This window comes from Megascapheus bottae, chromosome 2, assembly GCF_031878675.1.
Source record: "Megascapheus bottae isolate mThoBot1 chromosome 2, mThoBot2.hap1, whole genome shotgun sequence".
In the NCBI taxonomy this organism is placed as follows: domain Eukaryota; kingdom Metazoa; phylum Chordata; class Mammalia; order Rodentia; family Geomyidae; genus Megascapheus; species Megascapheus bottae.
In genome coordinates this window covers 32,318,563-32,342,288 of record NC_143510.1, presented here as the reverse complement: position 1 = coordinate 32,342,288, position 23,726 = coordinate 32,318,563, and the positions used below count along the sequence as shown (strand labels likewise).

The following is a 23,726-nucleotide window of genomic DNA, read 5'->3' as shown; positions in this document are numbered from 1 at the left end:
AAGCAATCCAGGGACTGGAATCATGGTTCAAGTGGTAGAGCACCTGCCTAGCAAATGCAACGTTCTGAGTTCAGTCTCCAGTCTCTCAAAATCATTCTCTTCCTCCTCCCCTCCCTCCCCCTCCTCCTCCTCCTCCTCATCTTCATCAAGGTATCTGCATACTTGCCATCACATGGTTATCAGGGTGTTTTAGATAGCCATGTATGTTGTATACTGCACAATGCTAGGCAACCCCAATCCTCTAGACTGTAATGTAAGAGGCAGCTGCTAGAATTGTCCAGTTTCATAGCGGAACTGTGATGGATATTTTTACATGACATACCTCCCTAGTTGAGCCTTTAGCATAACTTCCTGACAGAGCCATGTTTTAACGTGAGGAAACTTGAAACAGGTAGGTTAATTTATGATAAAAGTCATGTATTAAGCGGTTTGACTAGACTATGAAAGCCAGCATCCCAGCCTTGGGACCACAAGCTCTGAGAGTTAGATTCTATGGCTGCCGATATCATCATTTACCTTATGTGAATAACTGTAGTTCCATATTGGTGGCTTACCAAGGCTTCTATTAGAGAATGGCTTTCAAAGTCATTTTCCCTTTATTGGGTAACAAACTGCTTTTTAAAAAAAATTTTAAATTTAATTTTTTTTCAGTCATGAGCTTAAACTCAGAGCCTGGGTGCTGTCCCTGAGCTGTGTGTGTGTGTGTGTGTGTGTGTGTGTGTGTGTGTGTGTGTGTGTGTGTGTGTGTGTGCTCTACCACTTTGAGCCATAACTCCATTTCTGGTTTCCTGGAGGGTAGAGATAAGAGTCTCACAGACTTTCCTGTCCCAACTGGCTTTGGACCATGATCCTCAGATCTCAGCCTCCTGAATAGCTAAGGCTACAGGCATAAGCTACCAGCACCGAGTACAACCCATTTTAAAAGTGAGATTCCAAGCCCAGTTGCTTAAGCTCTCCAGACCATAAGCTCTGTGGTAAGGAAGGCCCATTTCTGTCCTAGCCCCCTGCTCACTGTGCAGCCTTTGCCTGCACCATGAACACAGGATGTTGCATGTTCTCCTTGTCCTCTGAAGGAAAAGCCTGTGCCCTCAGGTTCAGGTACGATGATTGTACAAGGAGATGCCCAGTCAGAAATGGTGGGGTATGCATATTGTGATCTCAGATACTCATGAAGTTGGAGGTAGGGGGATCATGAGTTCCGGGTCAGCCAAGGGCAAATTAGTGAGACCTATCTCAAATAATAATAATAATAATAACAATATTAATACAGGACTGGGAATTTGGCCTAGTGGTTGAGTGGCTGCCTAGCATGGGTGAAGACCTGGGTTTGATTCCTTGGTTCCACATACATAAAGTGGTGCTGTGGTTTGAGTGGTAGAACTCAAGCCTTGGGAAAGCCCAAGGACAGTGCTCAGTCCCTGAGTTCAAGCCCCAGGACGGGCAAAAAAAAATAGGGATAGGGTAGGAATGTGTGGTGAATGGTACCCCATTGGGTGTGGATCTGACTTTGAGATTTAAGTTGCAGTCGGCATATCTGCAGGGGAGCAATGAACCAGCAAGCATGGCTGCAGGATCTCAGTGATTCTAGTGGCTACTTGGCCTTCCCCAGAGAAGCTTGCCTTCAACACGGGCTCTCCCCTTGCAGAGCTCAGATGAAGCCTAGAGTGTTGGCCTTGCAGTAGTGGCACCAACACTGGGCAGTGATCTGTCTCTCTGTGTTAGCACGACAATGTCGTTAGTTTGGCCACTTGTGTACTGTAATGCTTATGAGGCTATTCTGTGAGAAAGTACAAAAGAATAGGACTTTCCATTCCTTTGAGAATGATTTTCCAATGAATTTGCTTATTAATATCACCAAATACATACACTTAGCACTGTAGGGATCCTTTTTAACAAATTCAGATTGTAAGTACTAAGTACGTAGAATAATGCACCTTTCTTATTTAGGGATACATCTCACAAGCAAATGTGTTTTGGTTTGGAGTTCTCGTTTGTTTGCTTTTTTTTTTTAAACAATCTAGACAGTGCCATTCTTCTCTTGTACCTCTACATCACAATTAGGCTACCCTGCTCCTCCCCTCACCCAGTCTCCCTATAAATTCCTTCAGTCTTCATGCAAGCTGTCACTTCCTCTCAGCAACCTTCCGCCCTACTCAGGACCAAGCCAGTACTTTTCACCTAGGGCTCACTTACTCACTTACTCTTAACAGGAAGAAGTTTGAATTACTGTGGTTTATTTCTCTGGTTTGGTGGAGAGAGGGATTTGTCATCTTGAATTTCTTCTAGCGTTTGGATGGGTGAATCTCTGAAGGAAGATGAGCCAAAGTGGGTGGAATGGAAGAGGATCCAGGAGAGAGGGAAGGGAGGAGGTAGCCATTGGTGCAGGAAGAGCGCGCAGGACTGTGTCGCTTGCTCCTTTCACTGCTTAGAAGGAAGCAGCCTTGCAAATGGCCTTTCCTCTAACAGCTGCTGTGTTTTCTTGTCACAAGGCCATGGACGTGCTGTGCTTAGACCCTGGCTGGCCTGTTTCTATTGCATCCCACACAGGGACTTGTCCCACCCCTACCCCGCCCCTTCTTACATATTTGCACTTTCCTGACTTTTATTTTGACCTGTTATAGCATGAAAAGTTAGCACTGAGCACTAGTCCTTAACCAGTTGATTGAAAAGATTATCATGAAGTTGGCTGCAGGTGCTGGTGAGGGTTTTCTCTGTTCACACAGGCCTAGGTATTAACCCTAAAACTCATTTCCTCATTAATTTACTCAGCAAATAACTATCAGTCACGTTCAGTGTGCCCCACACGAGGCATGAAGAAGGCTTTAAAATGCCAGACCTCAAATCATACAATCTAAAAAATTCCCAAGTAAGGTCAACACCGTGGTACACTCCTGAAATCTCGGCTACTTGGGATGCAGAGCTAGGAGGATCCTGGTTCAAGACCAACCTAAGCGAAAGTTATTGAGAGTCTGCCTGACAAACAAGCTGGGTTGTAGTTACCCTAGCTGCTCAGAAGGTAATGATAGGAGGATCACATCCCAAGACCATCGCTGGGACCTTATTTGAAAAACAAAGAAGAAGCAAGAGTGTGGGGGATGTGGCTCAGCTGGTGGAGCACTTGTCTAGTGAGCTTGAGGCCCTCAGTTCAATCCCACCACTGCAAAATCAAACAGGCCAAAACAAAAAACAACAACAAAACCCTCTAACATAGCATCTGAAACCCATGCTGTCAGTTCCTCCCTCCGTTCTGTGACATGTCCTTGTAGGTGCTCTTAGGCAGTACCCTTGTGACACGAGCAACAACCAATGAGTCCTTCCTCTCTAAAGAAAATAACACTTCAAATATAGAGTCCATGACTGTCAGGTGATTTTCCCCAGGTTAGGGAATGGTACAAAAAGATAGATTTCAAAGTGGAAATTTCAAAGTGAATGACAGCCTTTATGAGACAGTTTCTACCTATGGCAATAAGTGATCTTGTTTAGGAATTAGTGTCCACCTGACCTGCCTAAGGCAGGTCCTCAAGAGACCTGTTAGGGCCTCATGACCATCAAATCCCTCCCATCATTCATTTCAGCACATTGAAAGGCATCATGGGCAAGCGGCCCACCTATCCCAACTCTACGATGTATCCCCTAACATTTATCAGTAAGGTGTTCCTGAAGCCTTTGGTAGAGGTGGTTTTTCTTCTTCCCTAAAAAAAATCAGAATAAAATTTGAGGAAACCCTTTAGAAATTAAAATGAGAATTTCCTTTCTGTTGTTTGGGATATTCTAGATCATAATCCAGAATAGGGGAAAAAATCATAAGCCATTGGTATCTGGGGAAGGCTGACAAACTCTAAGCGCTCGCTTGCACTTTGGTTCTGTTTACCCATGGCCTCACCAGGGTTGAAGATTCCAGGGGGAGGGAATTTTGTGTCACATGTTTTCAGAGCAGTTCTTGAAGACTTCCAAAGCACAAAGTTGAGTCACTTATTTAACTAGTTTAATTTTTAATTTTCCCAAAGAGTCATGCTCAAGGTTATTTTATTCCAGCTGCCTTCTCGACCACAGGTAAAATCGTTTCATGGTAGTTTAACCATTCGTCATGAGAAAGGAGAAAACACTTGACACACGCATGAAGTATCTGTGAAGCGTGGCCTTCTGCTCTCAGCTGGCATTGGCTCCAGCCTGCGAATTAGTAACAGTGAGCATTCCAGAAAGTTTATCAGATGTAGTAGCTCAACTGTCACCATCTTCTCAGTCATCCAAACCCTGATTGTCACGTGTGTGTGTGTGTGTGTGTGTGTGTGTGTGTGTGTGTGTGTGTGTGTGTGTCCTTGAACTGAGGACTAGTTGCTGCCCTTGAGCGTTTTTGCTCAAGTCTGGAACTCTACCACTTGAGCCATAACCCTGCTCTAATTTTCTTTGGTAGTTAACCAGAGGTAAGAGTACCACAGATTTTGCTGTCTGGTCTGGTTTTGAACTGCAATCCTCAGATCTCACTGTGTCATTACGATTGAGCCACTGGCGCCTGGTGTAGAAATTACCTTTTCTAGAGTAGTTAAGCTTTTCTTCTGGCATTAACTCCATGTCATGGGTTTTGTTTTAGTTTGGCCTTGAACAAAAAGGGCACCATCTATTTTGAGGTCTTGGGGAGGTGGTGGTTGTTTCTTTTGTGGCACTGAGACGTCAACCCATGGCCTCATGCATACTAAGCTGTTCCCCACACACTCAGCCACATCCCAGCCTTGGCGCTGGGATTCAGGTATTTGAATTAAGTGTTTTTTGGTTTTTTTTTCGGCCTGAGTTTTGCTCCTTTTTGCTATGTTTCGTCATTCAGACAGGCAGGTGGGACACCAACACCTGAGCCAAGAGCTGTGCCATTAAGTGACAGCGGTGTCCTGAGGATCTCATGAGTTTAAAGGTTGCAGTCACAGGAACCAGCCATGGCAGGACTAAGATCACGGAAGCCATTCAGCCAGCCTCTGCCTCACACCTCTCCACTTCCTTTGCAGTGCACCAAGACTTGTGGTGAAGGCACCCGGTACCGGCAGGTGAGGTGTGTGGCTAAGGACCAAGGCGAGGTGCACGCTGCACTCTGTGATGCCAGCCAGCGGCCTGCGGACCGTGAGAGCTGCAGCTCACAGCCCTGCGAGTATGTGTGGATCACAGGAGAGTGGTCAGAGGTACTGTCCCATGGAGTCCGCGACTGCCTCAGATCAGCCGGGGCCCCAAAGTGGCAGGAATGGACTGGGTTACGTCTACCTGCCAGTTCCATACCCCAGAATTGTGTGTAGGCAGGCGAGTCTCTCAGCTCACCTAGGCACAGATACACAAATGAGGAGAGAAGTCTATAAGATGGTCCCAAAGTTCCCTGCATTCTGCATTTTGTGATCCATGTGGATGCCCTTTTATAAGTGTGGGTTTTTTTAAGGGGTTATAAATATATATGTATATATAATTATAAATTTAAATTTTTAAAGGGTATAAATAAAAGAAATTTATAGGATGCTTGCAAGTGCCTCGGGAAGTGTAAACAGAAGGAAATGTATATTTTATATTAAAGACACACTAGAGAGAGTTGAGAAATGTGGTCATCCAGCCCATGCTATGGACAGGCAGCAGGCTCACTTCCTTCTCAGCGGAGACCAGGCAGAGGTGCGTGTCCATTGTTCCCCAGACTAATTTTTCAAGGAAGGACAAAAATCAGCTACTCAGGAGGCTGAAATCTAAGGATCAAGGTTTAAAACCAGCCCGGGCATAAAAGGCCCTGAGACTCCAATTAACCTCTAGAAAATGGGATATGGGGCTTGGCTCAAGGGTAAGGTAGTAGCCTTGAACTGAAGAGCTCAGGGACAATGCCCAGGCCAAGTTCAAGCCCCATGACCCACAAAAAAATAAAGAAAGAAGGAAGGAAGAGGAGAGAGAGAGAGAGAAAGAGAAAGAAAGAAAAGAAACATATGGACTTTCATGTAAGGTCTATTAAGTTGATAGGGATCTTCAATTTGTTGTTGTTGTTGTTGTTTAAACCATGTGTGGGATAAACCAAATGTTTTTGTGAACCAGATGTGGGTTGCCTGTTTACCAGCGTCTGCCCAGAGAACAAAATAACTTTCCATAATATTTAAAATACCTCAAATGGTTTTATTTCTTGGTATATCTTTCTCTACACACCTTTTGTTATGAGTAAATCAATAGTGATGATGGCATAATCCTCTTATTTTCAAACCTGAGAAGTAGGTAGACAGACAGAAGGACGGGCAGGTGTGTGTGTGTATGTGTGCCAGTACTAGGACAATCTCCGTGCCTAGGTGCTGTCCTTGAGCTCCTTTGCTCAAGGCTAGTGCTCTATCACTTGAGCTACAGCTCCACTTCCAGATTTTTGTTGGTTAATTAGAGATACAAATATCATAGCCTTTCTGTCTAGGCTGGCTTCAAACTGCAGTCCTCAGATCTCAGCCTCCCAAATATCTAGAATTGCAGACATGAGCATCAATACCTGACTAAACTTGACCATGTATATATATATATATACATATATATATACACACACACATATATATATATGTATATATATATATATATCACTACATCCAAAACCATTTGCTCAGAGAAGTTGGAAATTCAAAATGGAGGCACCTGAGTGACAGTTCAAGGGCTGGTGACTTAGATGACACAGGGTGCCATCCAGTCCCTCTGAAGCCTAACAGGCAGCAATTCACCCAAATTTAGCAGGATGACCAGGCAGTAGGTTTGCTAGGTCAGCCTGGCACTAAAGCTGGTCCTAAGGCTGTTTCTGAGCCTGCCTGCCCATCTGCCTTATGTGGGATTTGTTTGGGCCTCCCTGGGGACATGTGGCCATGTCAGGAGATGCACCTGGCTCTCTTAGCTGGAGAAGAGAGCCTACAGGGACAGGCCATGGCCATAACACAATTCCATGGTTAGCCCATGTGTGCCCAGTGTGGAAAGAGGCTGACAGCTGGCATAGCAGGAACAGATGACTCCAGTGAATGTGGGTTTGAGATGCAGAGGAGGGGAAGGTTGAGAAGGGGCTGCTGGAGGATATGGTTCCTTTCCTCAGTCCTCATCAGCCTTGGTCCTAACTTCCAGCGAGAGACACCCTTGGTTCTGTGGGGGAATGTACTGTTCTCCCCATCATCTTCCCTTCGTCAAGTCTGTCCCTGTGATTGTCCACCCTTCTGCTGCTTCTTACCTGGCTGGAGCTTTGCATCTGACATTTAGCCGAGACTAACGCTCTCCTCTCAGCCAGTCTCTTGCATGGTACTTTTATTTTCTGAAGGACTTCTGTGTCTTTCTAAGACTTGAGTCACACGACTCCTGTGGCACTAATACAGCCTTAACACCACCCGGGAGATGGCACAATAAGTTTTTAAAAAGATGCTTTCGTGAATTTTCAAGTAGATTCTGCACCAAAAAAAAAAAAATCCAGGGGCTGGGAGTTTGGCCTCATGGTAGAGTGCTTGCCTAGCATGCATGAAGACCCGGGTTCAATTCCTTGGTACCACATACTTAGAAAAAGCCAGAAGTGGTGCTGAGGCTCAAGTGGTAGAGTTCTAGCCTTGAGAAAAATCCAAGGACAGTGCTCAGGCCCTGAGCTTAAGCCCAGGACTGGCAAAAAAAAAAAAATCCAGAAGGATGAAAGCAGATCTGGATACAGGTAGTACGATCGCAGGGAAGGGAGCTGAACTAGCACGCCTTCTAGAATTGTCTGCTAAGATATGGAGGCCACTGCAAGGCTGCCTTTGTTTCTGGAGTATTTTTTGTGTTCTGTGAGCTTCCAGAGCCTGGGGCCAGACCCCGCCTGGGTGGTACCCTACAATCCCTGAGCCAAATATAATGCTTCTTGTCAGGAAACATGGAGGGCTCTAAATCCAGCCTGGCCATGTCTGGGCTCAGTTTCTGTAGCCTGTATCTCCCACTGCATACCCCACACAGAAAGTCTGTGGGCTGCCAAGCCTCTTGAATGCAGACCTGGGGGTCTTAGCAGCTGCCAGCTCTAACACTTCCCCTTGCGGAAGGTGGCACAGGCTGAGTTCCCCTCTGGGGACGCCCATGGCTTGGACAGATAGTGTTGGTCAACCCTGGTCCACATAGGGACCCATGCAGCAGGGGTTCAGACAGACAGACAGGCACATATTCATGCATATGCACACACACACACACACACACACACACACACACACACACACACACACACACACACACCTGCCTGTCTTACCTACTTCTCAGGTTTGAAAATAAGAGGATTAAAACACATAGACAGGGAGAGAGGAAATAGGAGGAAACAGAGAAGAGAGAAGATGAGCCAGAACACAGCCCTTAACACCAGAGAGGAAGGAGCCATGGCCCCAGGACTCCTTTGGCTAAATGCCTTTCTTGTTCAAAGCACAGACAGGCCTCTCTCCCTGCCCCCTCCCCCCCTATAGTAGGGGCATTGTTGGTTTGCAAAGGAGAAGTATGGTGGCAGCTGGGCTCTGCAACCCCCCCTCTAGAGGCACAGAGGAGGGGCTTGTGGGCCCCCCACCTGCAGTGGGCCCCCAGGCAGGGAGGGGAGGGGAGGTCGTGGGGGTCGCCTGCCCCCTAGGTGCTCCAGCTGCAGCTGGGCTTGAATAAATGAGCTGATGAGTGAGGGGTGTGTGTGTGTACTGGGGTCAGGCTGGGGTGCAGGGCCGGGGACCATTATGGTTGCCCCCAGGTGAGGAATGACCCTCCCTTCTCTTCTCAGTGCTCAGTGACCTGTGGCAAGGGCTACAAACAAAGACTGGTTTCCTGCAGTGAGATCTACACTGGCAAAGAAAATTATGAGTACAGCTACCAAACCACCGTGAACTGCCCAGGCACGCAGCCACTCAGCGTGCACCCCTGCTACCTGAGGGACTGCCCCGTCTCCGCCACCTGGAGAGTTGGCAACTGGGGAAGTGTAAGTGGATGACTGAGTGTCAGTGGTTGCCAGAGCTGCAGTCTTCAACCTGTTCTGAAGGCTGAGCGTCTCTCCTGAATCTCTTTTTCTGGAGGGAGAAGCAGCAGTTAGAACTCTGGACATGGCAGGCTGGAAGAGGAGGGGCTTGGTGCCTAGCGCGTATGCTCAGCCCTCTGCAATTGAATCCAGTCTCCGCTCCCTTTTCCTCTGTTTCCTCATCTGTACAATGGGTGCTTGTGGGGACACAAGTGAGTCCATAGGTAAGAAGCAGTTCTGTTAGGTTATGATGCCCTGTGCAGTGCGTAGACTAGGTTATCTATGGTACACGTGTTTAATTCTTCACTTTAGATAAGTGCCTCCAATCTGGAATGCAGAAAAGGTTATAGCAGGATGAGATTCTACTTCTTCTGTCAAGAAGTCTCTGTACATTCAAATGTTTCTATATGAGGAGAATTTCATTGCATTAGAGATTATAATAAGATTTTCTAAATTGGATTTTTTTAAGTTCAAAACTTGCTAAATTGAATCTGGGCTGGAACAAAAATGACATAGCTTCCAGATCATGTCTTGAAACTGATGGAGTGGAAGTTCTTAAGTGCTAACAATCCAATCTTAGCACCCCAATGACTGAACATATTGCCTACCTCCTCACTCTAAAGACAGGATAATGGGTCAGGCACTGGAGGTTCACACCTGAAATCCTGGCTACTTGAAGCAGAGAGCTGAAGTATTGCAGTTCAATGCCAGCCCAGGCTGAACAACAACAACATTACTGAGACTTGGCTCAAGTGGTAGACCAAAAAAAAAAAAACGAGAGGCTCTGAGTCCAAGCTCCAGGATAGCCCAAAAGAAAACAAAAATGGAATAATGACAGTACTGTGTCATTGGTTATCATGTACTTCAAGTGGAAAATTTTTTTATGTACACTTATTATTAGGTAGAATCTCACATAGAGGTGACATTGTCATACATATATGAAAGCTTAAGTTTTACATATACCTAAGCTCTCTATATAAGTGTAGCTAAGCTTAGCTCAGACCCCAGTCTGTAGTAGGTGCTCAATACATGTGTTTTCTATGCTTTTGAGCACAGCAGGGTCCAGGCTTTCTCCCTCCATGCACTCCCTGGCTGGGCAGTCTGTGCCCCTCCAGACTGAGAAGCCACATGCTGACTCTTCTTTGCCTTCTAGTGCTCTGTGTCCTGTGGCATCGGAGTGATGCACAGATCTGTGCAATGTTTAACCAACGAGGACCAACCCAGCCATTTGTGTCCTGCCGACTTGAAGCCGGAAGAACAGAAAACCTGCCATAATGTTTATAACTGTAAGTGTGCCATCCAAGCTTGGAGAGTAAGATTTCTTTGCTCATTTACTTGCCAGACATTTTAGAAATATAGTCATTTTGTTGTTGTTTTAAAGAAATTCCTTCCTTGGAGAAAGAGTCTTCATGTGGTGCAGTCCAGGGCATTTTTTTTTCTCAAAGCATTCAATCTCAGAGCATTGTACAATTCATATTTTCCAGGTGAGTTACCCCAGACCTGCAAGGAGGTAAAAAGACTCAACGGTGTCAGTGAGGATGGCGAGTATTTCCTGACTGTGAGAGGGAAACTCCTAAAGGTGATGCCACAAATGAGACATCATTCTGGATCATTCTAGAACATCCTAGATCATTCTAGCTTATTGTTCTCCCTGCTGTGTTTCTGAGCCACTCTCTGCTCATCCGTCTTTCAGGTATTCTGTGCAGGGATGCAGTCTGATCGCCCCAAAGAATATGTGACACTGATTCATGGCGACTCTGAGAATTTCTCTGAGGTCTATGGACACAGGTAGGACATCCAGCCTCAGAAGAGTCCAGAGATCCAGAGATCCCCCGGGAAAGCATTCTCATCCTTACCAGAACATTCTTCCCATAATGTAGGTTACACAACCCAACAGAATGTCCCTATAATGGAAGCCGACGTGATGACTGCCAGTGTCGGAAGGATTACACCGCGGCTGGGTTTTCCAGTTTCCAGAAAATCCGAATTGACCTGAACAGCATGCACATCATAAGTGAGTTCAGGGACATGGCGGCTGGGGAGCGGCTCATCCTCCTCCTCCGTTCAGTGGGCAAGTGGGTCCTGTACAAGGCTGGGATGTGTCTCTGGCATTCATTCCTTAATCCCCAGAGCCTTGAACATTCCTGGCACAGGGCACATCTCCATCTGATTTGAGCTGAAGGAAGGAGGGAGGGGGGAAGAAAGGAAGAAAAGAAGGGAGGCGAAGAGGAAGGGGAAGGGGGATGGGAAGGGGGAGGAGATGGGACAGAAGAAGGAGATGAAGTACAGTCAGTGGGCATCGTTGAATGTGGGACAGCAGCCCAGAAAACACAACATTGGGATTAAAACCTTAATGTCATCAGATAGCTCATGCTTAGAATTTCAGCCTCTTGGGAGGCTAAAATCTAAGATTCATAGTTCAAAACCAGCTCAGGCAGGAAAGTCCATGAGACTTTTATCTCCACCTAACACCAGATGTGGAGCTACAGCTCATGAAGTAGAGTACAAGTTTTGAGTGAAAAAGCCAACGGACAGCACCCAGGCCTTGAGTTCAAGTCCCAGTACTGGCACACACATGCATATACAGACACACACAAAGGCTTCAAGATCTCGTGGTCTAATGAAGGTTAGTGGGACATGGGGGGTACATCCAGATATGGGGGCCCAGATGTTAGTGGAGCAGAAGATACACCAGATTAGAAACCCCAAAGCTAAGCAGTTTGTAAAGCAACACCCGCCCCCAACACACACCCCTCCGGCTTCCCCCAGCACAGTGTACACAAGCAGAAAACTAATTTTATCTGATTGTCAATTTACAGAAGAAAAATGGAGCTTAGAATTACCTTTTCTAGCAAGCCAGCACAAGGACTGATTTCCTACTCTGGCCAACACAGCATTTCTGTTAGGGACATTAATCATAAAAGTGGGGGAAAATCTCAACATGTTCCTAGAAATAGATGGATGAAGGAAAAACAGAAATACTGAATATATAATTTTTCCTCATTAACATTCTACCCATAATATCGCATTGCATTTCTCTTGGGGTAAATGAAACTTGATTTGTACCAAAGGTATTTTTAATTGCCTTCAGCTTGCCTAGTGAGTGAGGGCTGGAGAGAAAGAGACTGCAGTTGCTCCATTTAGAAAAAGCAGCCAACACCCCAGCTCACATCTACTGAAATACGAAAAAGGGCTCTCAGATTTCCCTCCCACCAAAGTACAGTTCCCTACAGAAAAATCTAAGCCTTCAGCAGGCCCTGAAAGACAAGACAAGAAGAGCCAAACCCTCCCCTGGCTTCACTCCCCCGCCCCCAAGCCTCCTGTAGCATCTCTGTCAGACACTGGAGGAACTCATCTCTGAAGCAGTCGGAGATCTCAAATATGAGCTGTGGTCAACATTTTGTGTGTTTTGGTTTAAGGGGTTGATTTGTTATTGTTGTTTTCCTTCTTGGTTATGATAAAACTACAAGCTAGCCCCCGCACTTGAGAAACGACCATTAATAATTTCAAGATGTGGGTTCTAATTGCTCTGCATTTTGGCAGTCATTGTGTCTGGGCCAGGCAAGGACAGGACCAGCCCCTGCGTAGCTGGGAATGTTCCCTGGTGCTCTTGCTCCACTCCTTAAGCCTGCGAGGCAGAAAGTTTGCAATCACCCCAGTTACGCCACACTTAAAGTGAGGCGATTCCCACATTTATTTCTGCAGCAACCAATTCCAAAAGTTCTGTTAAACTTTCTTCTTCTTATGGGTGGAGGTGGGGGCGGGGGTTCATACTGGGAGGAGACAGACTGCCAGCACTGACAAAACCCAGGGAACGAAGCACTCACAGCCACAAATCTAATGAGAAGGCACATGTGGGTCCGGTTGTTCACTCATGCTTATTGTTTCTTTTTTTGCCATTCCTTATTATTATCCATCCTCTGTCTCATTGTTAATATCCTGTCCCTTCTCTGTCTCCTTCTCCACCCTGCAGCCACTGACTTACAGTTTGCAAGGACCAGCGAAGGACACCCTGTTCCCTTTGCCACAGCGGGGGACTGCTACAGTGCCGCGAAGTGCCCACAGGTAAGTCCTCCGGGGCTTCCCTGGCTCTGCCTCAGGGGCACCTTTCTGCTCATTTGTTAGAATGGATTTGCTGGAAGGCCATTGACCCGTCCTGCATGAACCCCCCCCCCACACACACACGCACCCAGTGCTCAGGGTCCAATCCAGAAACTCCACACCAAGAAATGCATGGTGTGGAATGGTAAAAATGTAAAGACGACAAGGTATTAAATAGCAAGAATGTGTCAGGAAAGTCTGTCATGTTCTTAGTAACCGAGCCCTGAGCTCAGACCCCCAGACCAGCACATGCACGCACACACACACACACACACACACGCACACACACACACACACACACACACGTACACATGAAGGTTAGTACACGTTGTAGGAAACTGCTGATGAGATGATGTTAAATGAAAAGATGTAATTTATTACTTCATGCAGAGTAACCCCATCCGTGTATTTTGGGTTTTATTGTTATACTTTCTGTGGTGTAGGAAATTGGGGAAAGATTGTTTGATTTGTTTTCCTTGTTGGGCTTCTGTGTTTTCTTTAAAAGAGAGAGGGGGGGGGGGGAGAGAAAGAATCAAAACCTTGTGGGATACGTTGGTAAGTTTTATGTTCCTGCAGGTTGCCAGCTTGCAGGCCTCGCACAGGCTGCCTGTGGCTTGTCCTCGCAGGACGTCTGGTTAGCAAGTCAGCTGGCATGTATTAAGTGTCAACTCTGGGCTAGGCACCATCCTGGTTAGTGAAAGCTTACCAGTGGGGAGAGCGACAGGTAAACAGTCATGCTTTCATCATAATAAATCCTATGTGTAGAACGTACTGGGTGCGTGTGGATCAAGATGTCAGCTCAGGCCTTCTGGGTTTCTATCCAGCTCTTTCCCTTCCCACGCTGTTCTCCACATTTGGCCTCTCTGGGGTGTGTCCTTTTGAAACATGCTGTGATCCTCAGCCTTGGCTTTGCTCATTTTGCAGAGTAGGCAGTGGGGTTTTTGTTTTTGCTTTTGCTTTGCAAGAAGCCATCCACTTGGAAGGCAGGGTAGACATAAGGAATGCACTGTTCTGGAGAGGGAAGCTGCTCTCTGTAGTTTCTTTGGTTCACATGAGGTCCTCTCAGAGCTGTAGACAGTATTGGAAACCTCTCATTTGATGAATCTGGGACCTGGAACTAGGTCCTTCAGAACGCCACCCCCCCAGCCTTCTTTCCTCAAGATGGATGAGTTTAGCCCAACCACAGGGAGCACAGCATCTGGATCCTCTAGTTAAAAAGGTGTAAAGGGGGCTGTCTGGGGAGAAAGGAAAAGGACAAGATGTGTGGCTCGAGGCCCCCATAGGCTTGGTTTGCTAATCTGCCTCTCTTTCCAACCTTACTAGATGCCTCAGAATTTCCTTGTTTCTCTATGTGTGTCCTTGATGATGCTTAAGGAAAAGAACAGTGATTTGTATTCATTTGTTAAATAATTGAGAGACAAAGAAACTGACTTGCTCAATTCTGATGCGAAGCAGTTGTTGTTGAGTTGGGATGGAGTCCCTAAACCAGTGAGAAGCTACTAAGTTATTTTGTAATTTTTTTTTCCTAACCAATTCTTCAAATCAGTTCCATAAATGCTTCTTGAGTTACTGAGCAGTAAATATAGCCATGAAAGATGGTTTTTAGTAGCTCATGCTTATAATCCTAGTTACTCAAGAGGCTGAGACCTGCAGTTTGTGGTTCAAAGCCAGCCCAGGCAGGAAAGCACTTAACCACCAAAAAGGCAGACATGGAGCTATGGCCCAAGTGGTAAAATGCTAGCCTTGAATGAATAAAAAATAAAAATAAATACACCTAAAAAACAGCATGCAGGCTCTGAATTAAAGCTCCACTGCCAGCACAGAAAGAGAGAGACAGAGACAGAGATACGTTTTGGAAATGAGTTTTCCAAGAATAGGCTGTAGAAAGCCTAACTGCATTCTACTTTGGAGTGGGTGATTTGTCCTTTGACAAATCAAAGAGAGATTCCTCTGAGGTTTCTGCCATGGCTGCTTTATCTACTGCCTTTGCTTTGAGGGTTTACTTTTCTCAAGAGAGCATTCTGTGTCCTGACCACAGAGCACTGATGGCCTTTCGTTCCTATCAGTGATCCATGTATTGATCTTAAAAAATAAATCAAGTAGGTACTGTGCTCAGTCTGCCTAAAGCTAGTAGCTATTAATCCCCACAGCACTCCAAGGTAACAAGGAAAGTGGGGGGCACAGAGGCAAGGTGACCTGGTGCTGGGTCAGGCTGGATTTGATCCTAATCCATACATGAACGCATTTCCATGATGACAGGTGTGTCTTTGGCATTCTGTTGCCAAGCAGAATCTCTCCAGCATTTCCTGTCCTCAGTGCTGGAGCAGAACTGTCCCTGGTGTGAGCAGACCTTTTGCAAACCTTCCTGGACCACATAGGGTAGGCACGGCTCTTAATAGCTTTCCTTCTTTCGAATCAGCAGCATGAGTTAGTGGCTGTGACACTTGTGCCAGTTGGAACCCAATGATGAGGACTTCAGGGCCAAAGGACAGAGCTCGGGGAACACACGAGGGCTGTGTTCCTTTGCTTTCAGAGTGCCAAGAACCAGAGAAGGCAGGATAATGAGCGGGGGCAACTTCTACTCTGTCTGTCGTAGACTATGTACAGAGCGTGCCAGTGCAGTCAGGAAAGTCCAATTAACCAGTTCTAAAAAAGAAATGGGACAGAAGTGGAGCTGTGGCTAAAGTGGTAGAATACCATTGTTAACTGTAAAAGCTAAGCAACAGGCCTAGTATTCAAGCCCTAGTATCAGTCCATATCCATCTATCATTCATCTATCATCTATATCTTCATAGGCAGATAATCCATAAAGATATATCATCAATATCAGCCCCTGCTAGATTGAAGAGAAGCCAATAGAAAATAAGGGACACATGCCAGTATTTGAGGTATCTACTAAATACCATTGATACATGTCTGGGTCTCATCTACACGTCCCCACAGCATTCAGAAATTCTCTCATTACCTTCCATTTGACTGATGTACACACTGAGGTCCTGCATCTGGTCCTGAGTCCAGGATGGAATCCCCAGGTTAAAGAGCTAGACTATCTGGCTGTGAGCCACCTCCCTTCTTTCTTGCTTTATAGAAAAGGGTTTTGATCAAGTATTAAATTCAGCAGGTTCATGTTCATCCAAAACATTGTCAGTTCCAAAACTGCCCTTTGCTGGGGAGGCTTTGAAGGAGAAACAATGGAGAACAACTGTGTGTGTGTGTGTGTGTGTGTGTGTGTGTGTGTGTGTGTGTGTGTGTGTGTGTGTGTGTGTGTGTGTTACACATACCACCGTTTAGATCAATTTTGAAGCACCAGAGACCAGAGGCCTCCCCTTAAAGCACCCTTATGGCTTTGGGGAAATCTGTCCCTAGTTGGAAAGAAAGCCTGTTTGGTCCCAGGCCGAGCCTGCCCTCTGCTGGCCACGTGGGGAAAGCACCTCTGCTTTGAAGTTGCGCCCTGCTGTGCTTAGTACCTCGGTGTATTTATGTCCCAGGGGGCTAGATGCCCAGCAAGTTTTGGCAGCTAGATCTTGTTAGAAAAATTAGACTGTGGCATTTTCTTCCTGAACGAATCTGATAATTGTAAGCAACATTGGGATTGCGAGGGACGCTGTGGGGAGTTGTTTGAGAAGGAAGACTTTGAAGTTGGGAAGATAGGAGCTGAGCTCTTCCTGTATCCCCCGGAGGCATTAATCACCTCTGCTGGGCCACAATTTCCCAATCCATAGAGAAAAATCCCTGTCCTAGAGCTGCTGAGACACTAAGGAAGACAAAACACCTTCCATACCCGAGTGACTATCATAACTAATGAACAGACTTCTTTCTAAAGCATCTTGTATTGTTTTGCCTTCATCCGGGATGTTAACTGAAACTCATTTTGTGCTGGTCATCGTTCCAGGGCCGCTTCAGCATCAACCTTTATGGAACAGGCCTGTCCCTAACGGAATCCGCCAGATGGGTATCCCAGGGGAATTACGCCGTCTCTGACATCAAGAAGTCACCAGTAAGGCAGCCTATTGGTTAGGGCCTGGGTTGGGTTGTGGGGTCTGGGGTGTGAGTGTGTGTATGTCTGTGTGTGTGTGTGTGCATGTGTGTGTGTTGAAATCTTGCTTGTTGTCCAGCCATCTCATCATTGTCCCCAGGATGCCAAAGTCCTACATACTGCACAGCAGGGGAAGTACTGGCTTCTACCTGGCCTCCCCTCCTGCAGGCACATTAGCCTCTCCCCCAAGGGTTTTGAACTTAGATAACCAGGGTCCTCTTTCTCTGATTAAATGGAATTAGAACCCCAGAGAGTGAAGCACCAGCTGAGGTAGAATTTCACCCCCTTCCCATGACTATAGTGTACCCCCAGTTGTCTTTCAAGGACAGAGCCTGATTCATGGGTGCATAGGTTTTCACAGTCCTGCCTCTGTCACCAGCCCTGTTATGTGTGCTCTCCTCAGATATGTGCATACGAGAGGAAAAAGAAGAAAACCATGAAAGTGGTTATTGTTCCCAAGTAGAATCTCTAGATAAAATACTAGAAAATATACCATGGAATACATTATGAATTTCAAATAAGCAAGGAAGAATTCTGTATTATGTCCTATAGATTACATGGAACACACACTTTTTTTAGGATTGTTTTTAATCCCAAATTTTAAAGTTAACTGGGAAGTTAACTTTTATTTGCTGAATGTGGCAACTCTATCAAAAAAAAAGTGTTTGTGAGCCGGGAGTTTGGCCTAGTGGTAGAGTGCTTGCCTAGCATGCATGAAGACCCGGGTTCGATTCCTCGGTACCACATACATAGCAAAAAGCCGGAAGTGGTGCTGAGGCTCAAGTGGTAGAGCTCTAGCCTTGAGAAAATCCAAAATCCAAGGACAGTGCTCAGACCCTGAGCCCAAGTCCAGGACTGGCCAAAAAAAAAAAAAAAAGTATTTGTTTTTTTCCCTACCTAGTCAAACTGAGAATATAAAGCAGCAGTTCAATCTTCCCCCAAGAGGAAAAAAATACTCATTGAAAAGAAAATGTCCAATTGGGATAAGAGATCGCTAGTGTGGGGATTTGAACTTACAGTTGCTTGGCTTCTGTTTTACCACTTGAGCCATATCCCCAGCCCTGCTTTTTGTTCATTACTTTGGAAGTAGTCTCACAGATTTTTCTGCCCAGGTTGACTTTGAACTTTGATTCTCCAGATCTCAGCCTCCTGAGTAACTAGGATTACAGTGTAAGTCCAGCAGCCAGCTAGATGTCTAGTTTCCTAAACGCCTTTTCTGCCTAGAGAATTTTGATTGAAAAATTAATATATTTTTATCATCATGTAACATGTTTTGAAATATGTATTCTGGCTCAATAACCCAGGAGAATAAAAAAAAAATAACAGCCACATGGGCTGTGTAAAATAAACTGCAGTTCTGTTAGCCAATGTCAATCAACCCTGCATTTTTCAGCTAAGACGTTAAAAATAATTCAAGCCTAGAGCACCACCTCCTGGACACAGTGGTTACTGCACTGACCATGCCCATCCTGGTAGGGGTTCTGCTTGAGTTTCAAAGGCAGCTATTTTGTTCTTCGTCTTGGTGTTCTGTGACAGCTCTGAGAGCCTGAGATCAGAGAGTTCATCTCTAGGGTCTGGAGAACACACCCAAGAACCGGGATTGTCCATCTCCTCACAGCCTGTGTCCTGGATCTGATTTTACACTGTGGTCCACAGAGCCGCGCCCCCTGTGCCCAGCCTGTGCTAGAGGCTGGGATCAGTGTGCAGGAAGGAAACTCACATAGTTGTATGTACATGTAACAGCATTCTCCTGTGCCCCAGCATGCCCATCTTTTTAAAACACTGCACATCTTTTTATTTTTTTTATTTTTTTTGCCAGTCCTGGGCTTGAGCTCAGGGCCTGAGCACTGTCCTTGGACTTTCTCAAGGCTAGAGCTCTACCACTTGAGCTTCAGCACCACTTCTGGCTTTTTTTTTGTATGTATGTGGTACCGAGGAATCGAACCCGGGTCTTCATGCATGCTAGGCAAGCACTTTAACCACTAGGCCAAACTCCCGGCCTGCACTGCACATCTTTTTAGTATTTTTTTAATTTTAATATTATTGTATGGGGGGGTAGTTATGCTTGACCTCAAAGGCTTGCAGTCTCTCTCTCTCTCTCTCTCTCTCTCTCTCTCTCTCTCTCTCTCTCTCTCTCTCTCTCTCTCTCTCTCTCTCTCTCTCTCTCTCTCTCTCTCGGCTTTTTTCCAAAGTCCCCGACTGATACTTTATCCTCTTGAGCCATGCCCCCAGTCCAGCTTTTTGATAGTTACTTTGGAAAGATGGAGTCTCTATCTCTCTTTTCTAGTTTCACATTGTGATCCTCCAGATCTCAGGATTATGAGCCATCTACACTTGGCTGTCTTTTTTATTTTTTTTTCTTTTTGGTCAGAGCAAGTGGCCTTTTAGCTGGGTTCTAACGAATTAACCAAGAAGGAGTCGGAGTGGATAAGTGCATGCTGAGAGGGAAAGGGAAGAGAGTTTGAATGTCATATGCAAAGGCCCTATGGTGAAAGGGTTATGTCAAAAGATCAGCCCATAGAAACGTAGGCATGTGGGAAAGAGACGCAAGCTAAATCTGGGGAGGTGATCCAAGATATATGGTGTAAAGCTGAGGCCAAGAGTCAGTGACCGTTTCTTAGTGAAAGACCAGAGAGTAAATATTTTAGATTTGGGGAGCCAAAAGAAAAAAAACTGGTAATGTCCCATGTGCATTCACATAAAAGCAGAGTGGACCAATATAGTCATTAATTATATTTGCTACACACATGTGAAAATGGAACCAGGTAACTTGAGGAGATGGTTGGCTTTGGGAGAATGATGGAAGGGTGACTATCTCCACATGCATTGTTCTTATAAACTGAGTTGTTGAATTGAAGCCCCTTTATACAGCTGCTTAAAGATAATACAAAAGCATGAGAAATTAAAAAGATAAGAGTGGGTACAATATTTACATTCAAAACAATAGACCTTTTACTCATATAAACTAATCCTAAATAGGGGATTCATCATAATATTTACAAGTTAGATATAATACACTTTAATCAAATTCACATCATCTATCTTACAGAGTAAAATTTTTAAATGCAAATCGACCAGTTTTTTTTAAAGGAATTCCTTTTTAAAAAAGGAATATTGATGAGAAAAACATTTTGCTTAACATTCTCTATTGTCAGATATTAATTGTGAATGAATACCCTGTCCGTTAGCGTGATCTGAAATGAGATTTTATGTTTCATGTTTCTGAGTTTCCTTCTACATTCATTAAGATTGCCATTCCCAGATAGCTGTCCACAAGGGTCCAGCTTTAATTGAGCATGCTCGTAAGTTGGCAAGCATTCATAGAATTCTATTAGCATTTGTTTCTCTTGATATTTGCCTTTCAGGCTGTGATTATATTGCAAATTAATCACTTGAAATGGAAGCTTTTCATGATTGAACACCCTCACTAAATAGATCTCCGAATATGAGATCCCTTCTTACTTAAATAAGTCAAAATACAACAATGGAATTGTAGTTTCTACTCAGAAAATCAGCCATTCTGTGTCCACATGGTAGAGAGAGTGTTATTATCTTGGTTTAACTTCGAGAAACACGGGAAGTATGGAAGCATGCTGGCATCACTTGTGAGTTCAGCCATGTCCGTTTTTATTGGAATGGATTTATTATGATATAAACTCAGCCTCACAAGTCGGGTTTTCCTTGGAATGATCAATTCCGTTCATTTAGAAGCAGCAGCAAATCAGTAGCAAAGCTAATGTTCACTTTTAGTGATTGGAAACAGTTTTTATTCAGAAAAAAAAATAAATGTAATCTTAGTCGTGAGCTCAGAAAAAAAAAATCATTTACCATAGCCCAGCTACTGAACTGTCTTCTGGTAGAAGGACTTGAGGATTTCCCATGTGGGCCTCACAGAACAGTCTTGAAATGGATTCAATCCATGTGATCGTGAGTCAAATCCACCATGCAGATCCCGAAAAATCTTCCTCTAGGTTCCTCCCAGTGGCAGATATCAAAGGCTCCACAGAGACTTCCAGACACTTACAGTGGAGCAAGCTTTCGATTTGTCCAGCTTCATTCTTCTCCTCAACGCCTAGCCCCCCATCCTAGCAGATTCTGCTGCTGATGCCTGAGGTGTAGGCTTCATTTCCCTTCAGAAGGCCCCGCCTGCTGTGTGTGCAAGAATCACTCCTCCCCCAGCTGTCTCGCAGCCTGCAGGCATCGGGCCAGAAAAGCAGTTTAAGATGGTGTTGTCTCTTGGCAGGACGGAACCCGAGTCATAGGAAAGTGTGGCGGTTACTGTGGGAAATGCACTCCATCCTCTGGTACTGGCCTGGAGGTGCGAGTTTTATAGCTAAGGTAAGTATGTCTGTGTCCATCTGTCCTTGTCTCATGGGTACCAGGGTCCTAGGCCTTAGGTTGCCTATTGAAAATGTTCCTCCTGCGATCTACCTCCAGAGATCCTGCTGCATTTGAGCTCTGCTTAGATCCAGGGTCTGCATTTTGCATACAGGCAAGTGTGTGTAGATGTGTGTGTATGCTGATACTTGGACTTGAACTCAAGGCATGGGCTTTTCTCAGTCCTCTAGCTTTTCTCAGTCAAGGCTGGTGCTCTACTACTTGAGCGATTCCTTCCACTTTTTGCTTTTTTTTTTTTTTTGGCTGGTTATTAAATATACATAAGAGTTTTCATAGACTTCCCTGCCTGGGCCGGCTTTGAACTTTGGTCCTCAGATGTCAGCCTCTTGAGTAGCTACAATTACAGTTGCCCAAGTCCAATACAGGGAATTTTGATGCAGGGGACTCATAGATCACGTTTTAATGAACATTACCTAGGAATTTAACAACAACAACTATAGCGATACTGACTGAGCTCCTCCCCCAAGCAGTTTACATGATTTTATGATGTGTCATTGTTGTCCCTCATGGTACAAGTTAAGTTCTCAGCATGACCAGCAGCACCTGGAGGCTTGTCAGCAATGCAGAATCTCAGGCCCTGCCCTCTGCATAAAATTTGAATCTGCACTTTAATGAACTCCATCAGAACATCTCCATGAACATTTGGTCAATGGCTGATCTGCCTACATTGGTCCAGCAAGTGCTCCCCCTGCTGGACACAGGGCTGGATTGCTTATCATTTCTCCTTTTGGACTCTTGACATACAAGGGAGAAAAGCTCACCAGAGATAGCAATGCCTATTTGAGATGTGTGTATTATATTTTAATGTGTCATTAAACATCTGGCTACAGAATTATGTTCTTCCCTACCCACCCCCCCCCAAATCCTGGGGCTTGAACTCAGGGCCCTGGTCACTGTCTTTGGATTTTCTCAAGGCTAGCGCTCTACCACTTGAGCCATAGTACCACTTTTGGCTTTTTTTTTGTATATGTGGTATCAAGGAATCCAACCCAGGGCCTCGTGTATGCTAGGCAAGCACTCTACCACTCGGCCATGCTCCAGGCCCAGAATTATGTTCTTAAATTAGTAGTATTTCTGCTGTGAGGGGCAAAGGAAATGTAGGTAATATGTTAAATAGCCGAGATTTCTAAGGAGTGTTTTAGGATGCTCAAGCAGTTGTCAGTAATAACTTTTAACTTGCTTCATTTTCAGGGCAATTGTCTTCCCAAATTATGTTCCCAGGCAGTACGTGTGTGTGTGTGTGTGTGTGTGTTTTATAACTCATGACTGAAATAACCCCAGCATTCATCATTCATTCTGAAAAATAACTCTGGCTGTGATTGGCCTGTCACAAGAGGTAGAGGATCCATGTAGAGTTAAGTGACAGGCAGTTTCATTTAGAAGAAAGACCATCTCCAAAGGACAAGAAGAGATTTATTAAAATAAGGAGATAGACTTGAGGTAGGCAAAATTCAGCAGATATCCTCCAAAGATTATTATTTTATTGGTATTTCTTATGTTTTATATCCAGTAAGATAACTTTTGTATATGTTATATTGTTATTATAATATGTGATACCATGCATAGCATATAGGAGTACATCTATGTAATATTTACACCCACACAGTATACACATTATATCCATGTAATGTAAATGTTATGAAAATATATAGTATGCATATTACTTAAAATGTATGAAGTATATTTTTAAAAAGCTTGGAAAGCAATCTGCTACTACTTGAGTATTTGAGTATTACCTCAGAGAGGAGAATTTCAACCCAGTAATTTTTTAATTCTTTATTACTGTTCTGCAACTTCCACATCACTAGAGCAAAAGTTAAAGCAGAGAATCATGCGTTAATTGATTCTCTGTATAGAGGTCACTATGATCTACTTGTAGGGCATTTGACACAGAACATTTATGTTTCCTGATTTCTTTATTCCAGGTGCTCTGAAGAGGAAACCATTCTGGGATGGATGAAGGATAGTAATGCAATACCTCCACCTTAAATTAGAGAATGTGTGTTCGTGTGTGTGTGTGTGTGTGTGTACCTGTACACTTATGTGAGTGTGTGTGTGTAGTGTACATATGCATATGTATATAGATATGTATATAGATATATAAATATATATACAGGTTGAGCATCCCTGATTTGAAAACCTGAAATGCTCCAACTTCTGAAACTTTCCGTCGCCAATATGACCCCTCGAATGGAAACATTTCTCATTCAAGACAATGCTGCCTCATGTGTC

The 23,726-nt window shown here is 44.8% G+C and overlaps 1 protein-coding gene across 1 annotated transcript in view; it reads left to right on the top strand.

The window, feature by feature from the left end:
- Adamts9 (ADAM metallopeptidase with thrombospondin type 1 motif 9) overlaps positions 1-23,726 on the top strand; it is a 139,405-nt gene that overhangs the window by 114,376 nt on the left and 1,303 nt on the right. Inside the window, exons 31-40 of the mRNA XM_090323539.1 lie at positions 4,998-5,168; positions 8,729-8,923; positions 10,113-10,245; positions 10,444-10,538; positions 10,653-10,747; positions 10,840-10,973; positions 12,933-13,024; positions 16,953-17,057; positions 21,340-21,434; positions 23,420-23,726. The exon at positions 23,420-23,726 is cut by the window's right edge and continues 1,303 nt beyond it. Coding sequence (XP_090179665.1) covers positions 4,998-5,168; positions 8,729-8,923; positions 10,113-10,245; positions 10,444-10,538; positions 10,653-10,747; positions 10,840-10,973; positions 12,933-13,024; positions 16,953-17,057; positions 21,340-21,429 — 1,110 coding nt within the window. The 3' untranslated portion in view covers positions 21,430-21,434; positions 23,420-23,726. The remainder of the gene's footprint in view (positions 1-4,997; positions 5,169-8,728; positions 8,924-10,112; positions 10,246-10,443; positions 10,539-10,652; positions 10,748-10,839; positions 10,974-12,932; positions 13,025-16,952; positions 17,058-21,339; positions 21,435-23,419) is intronic.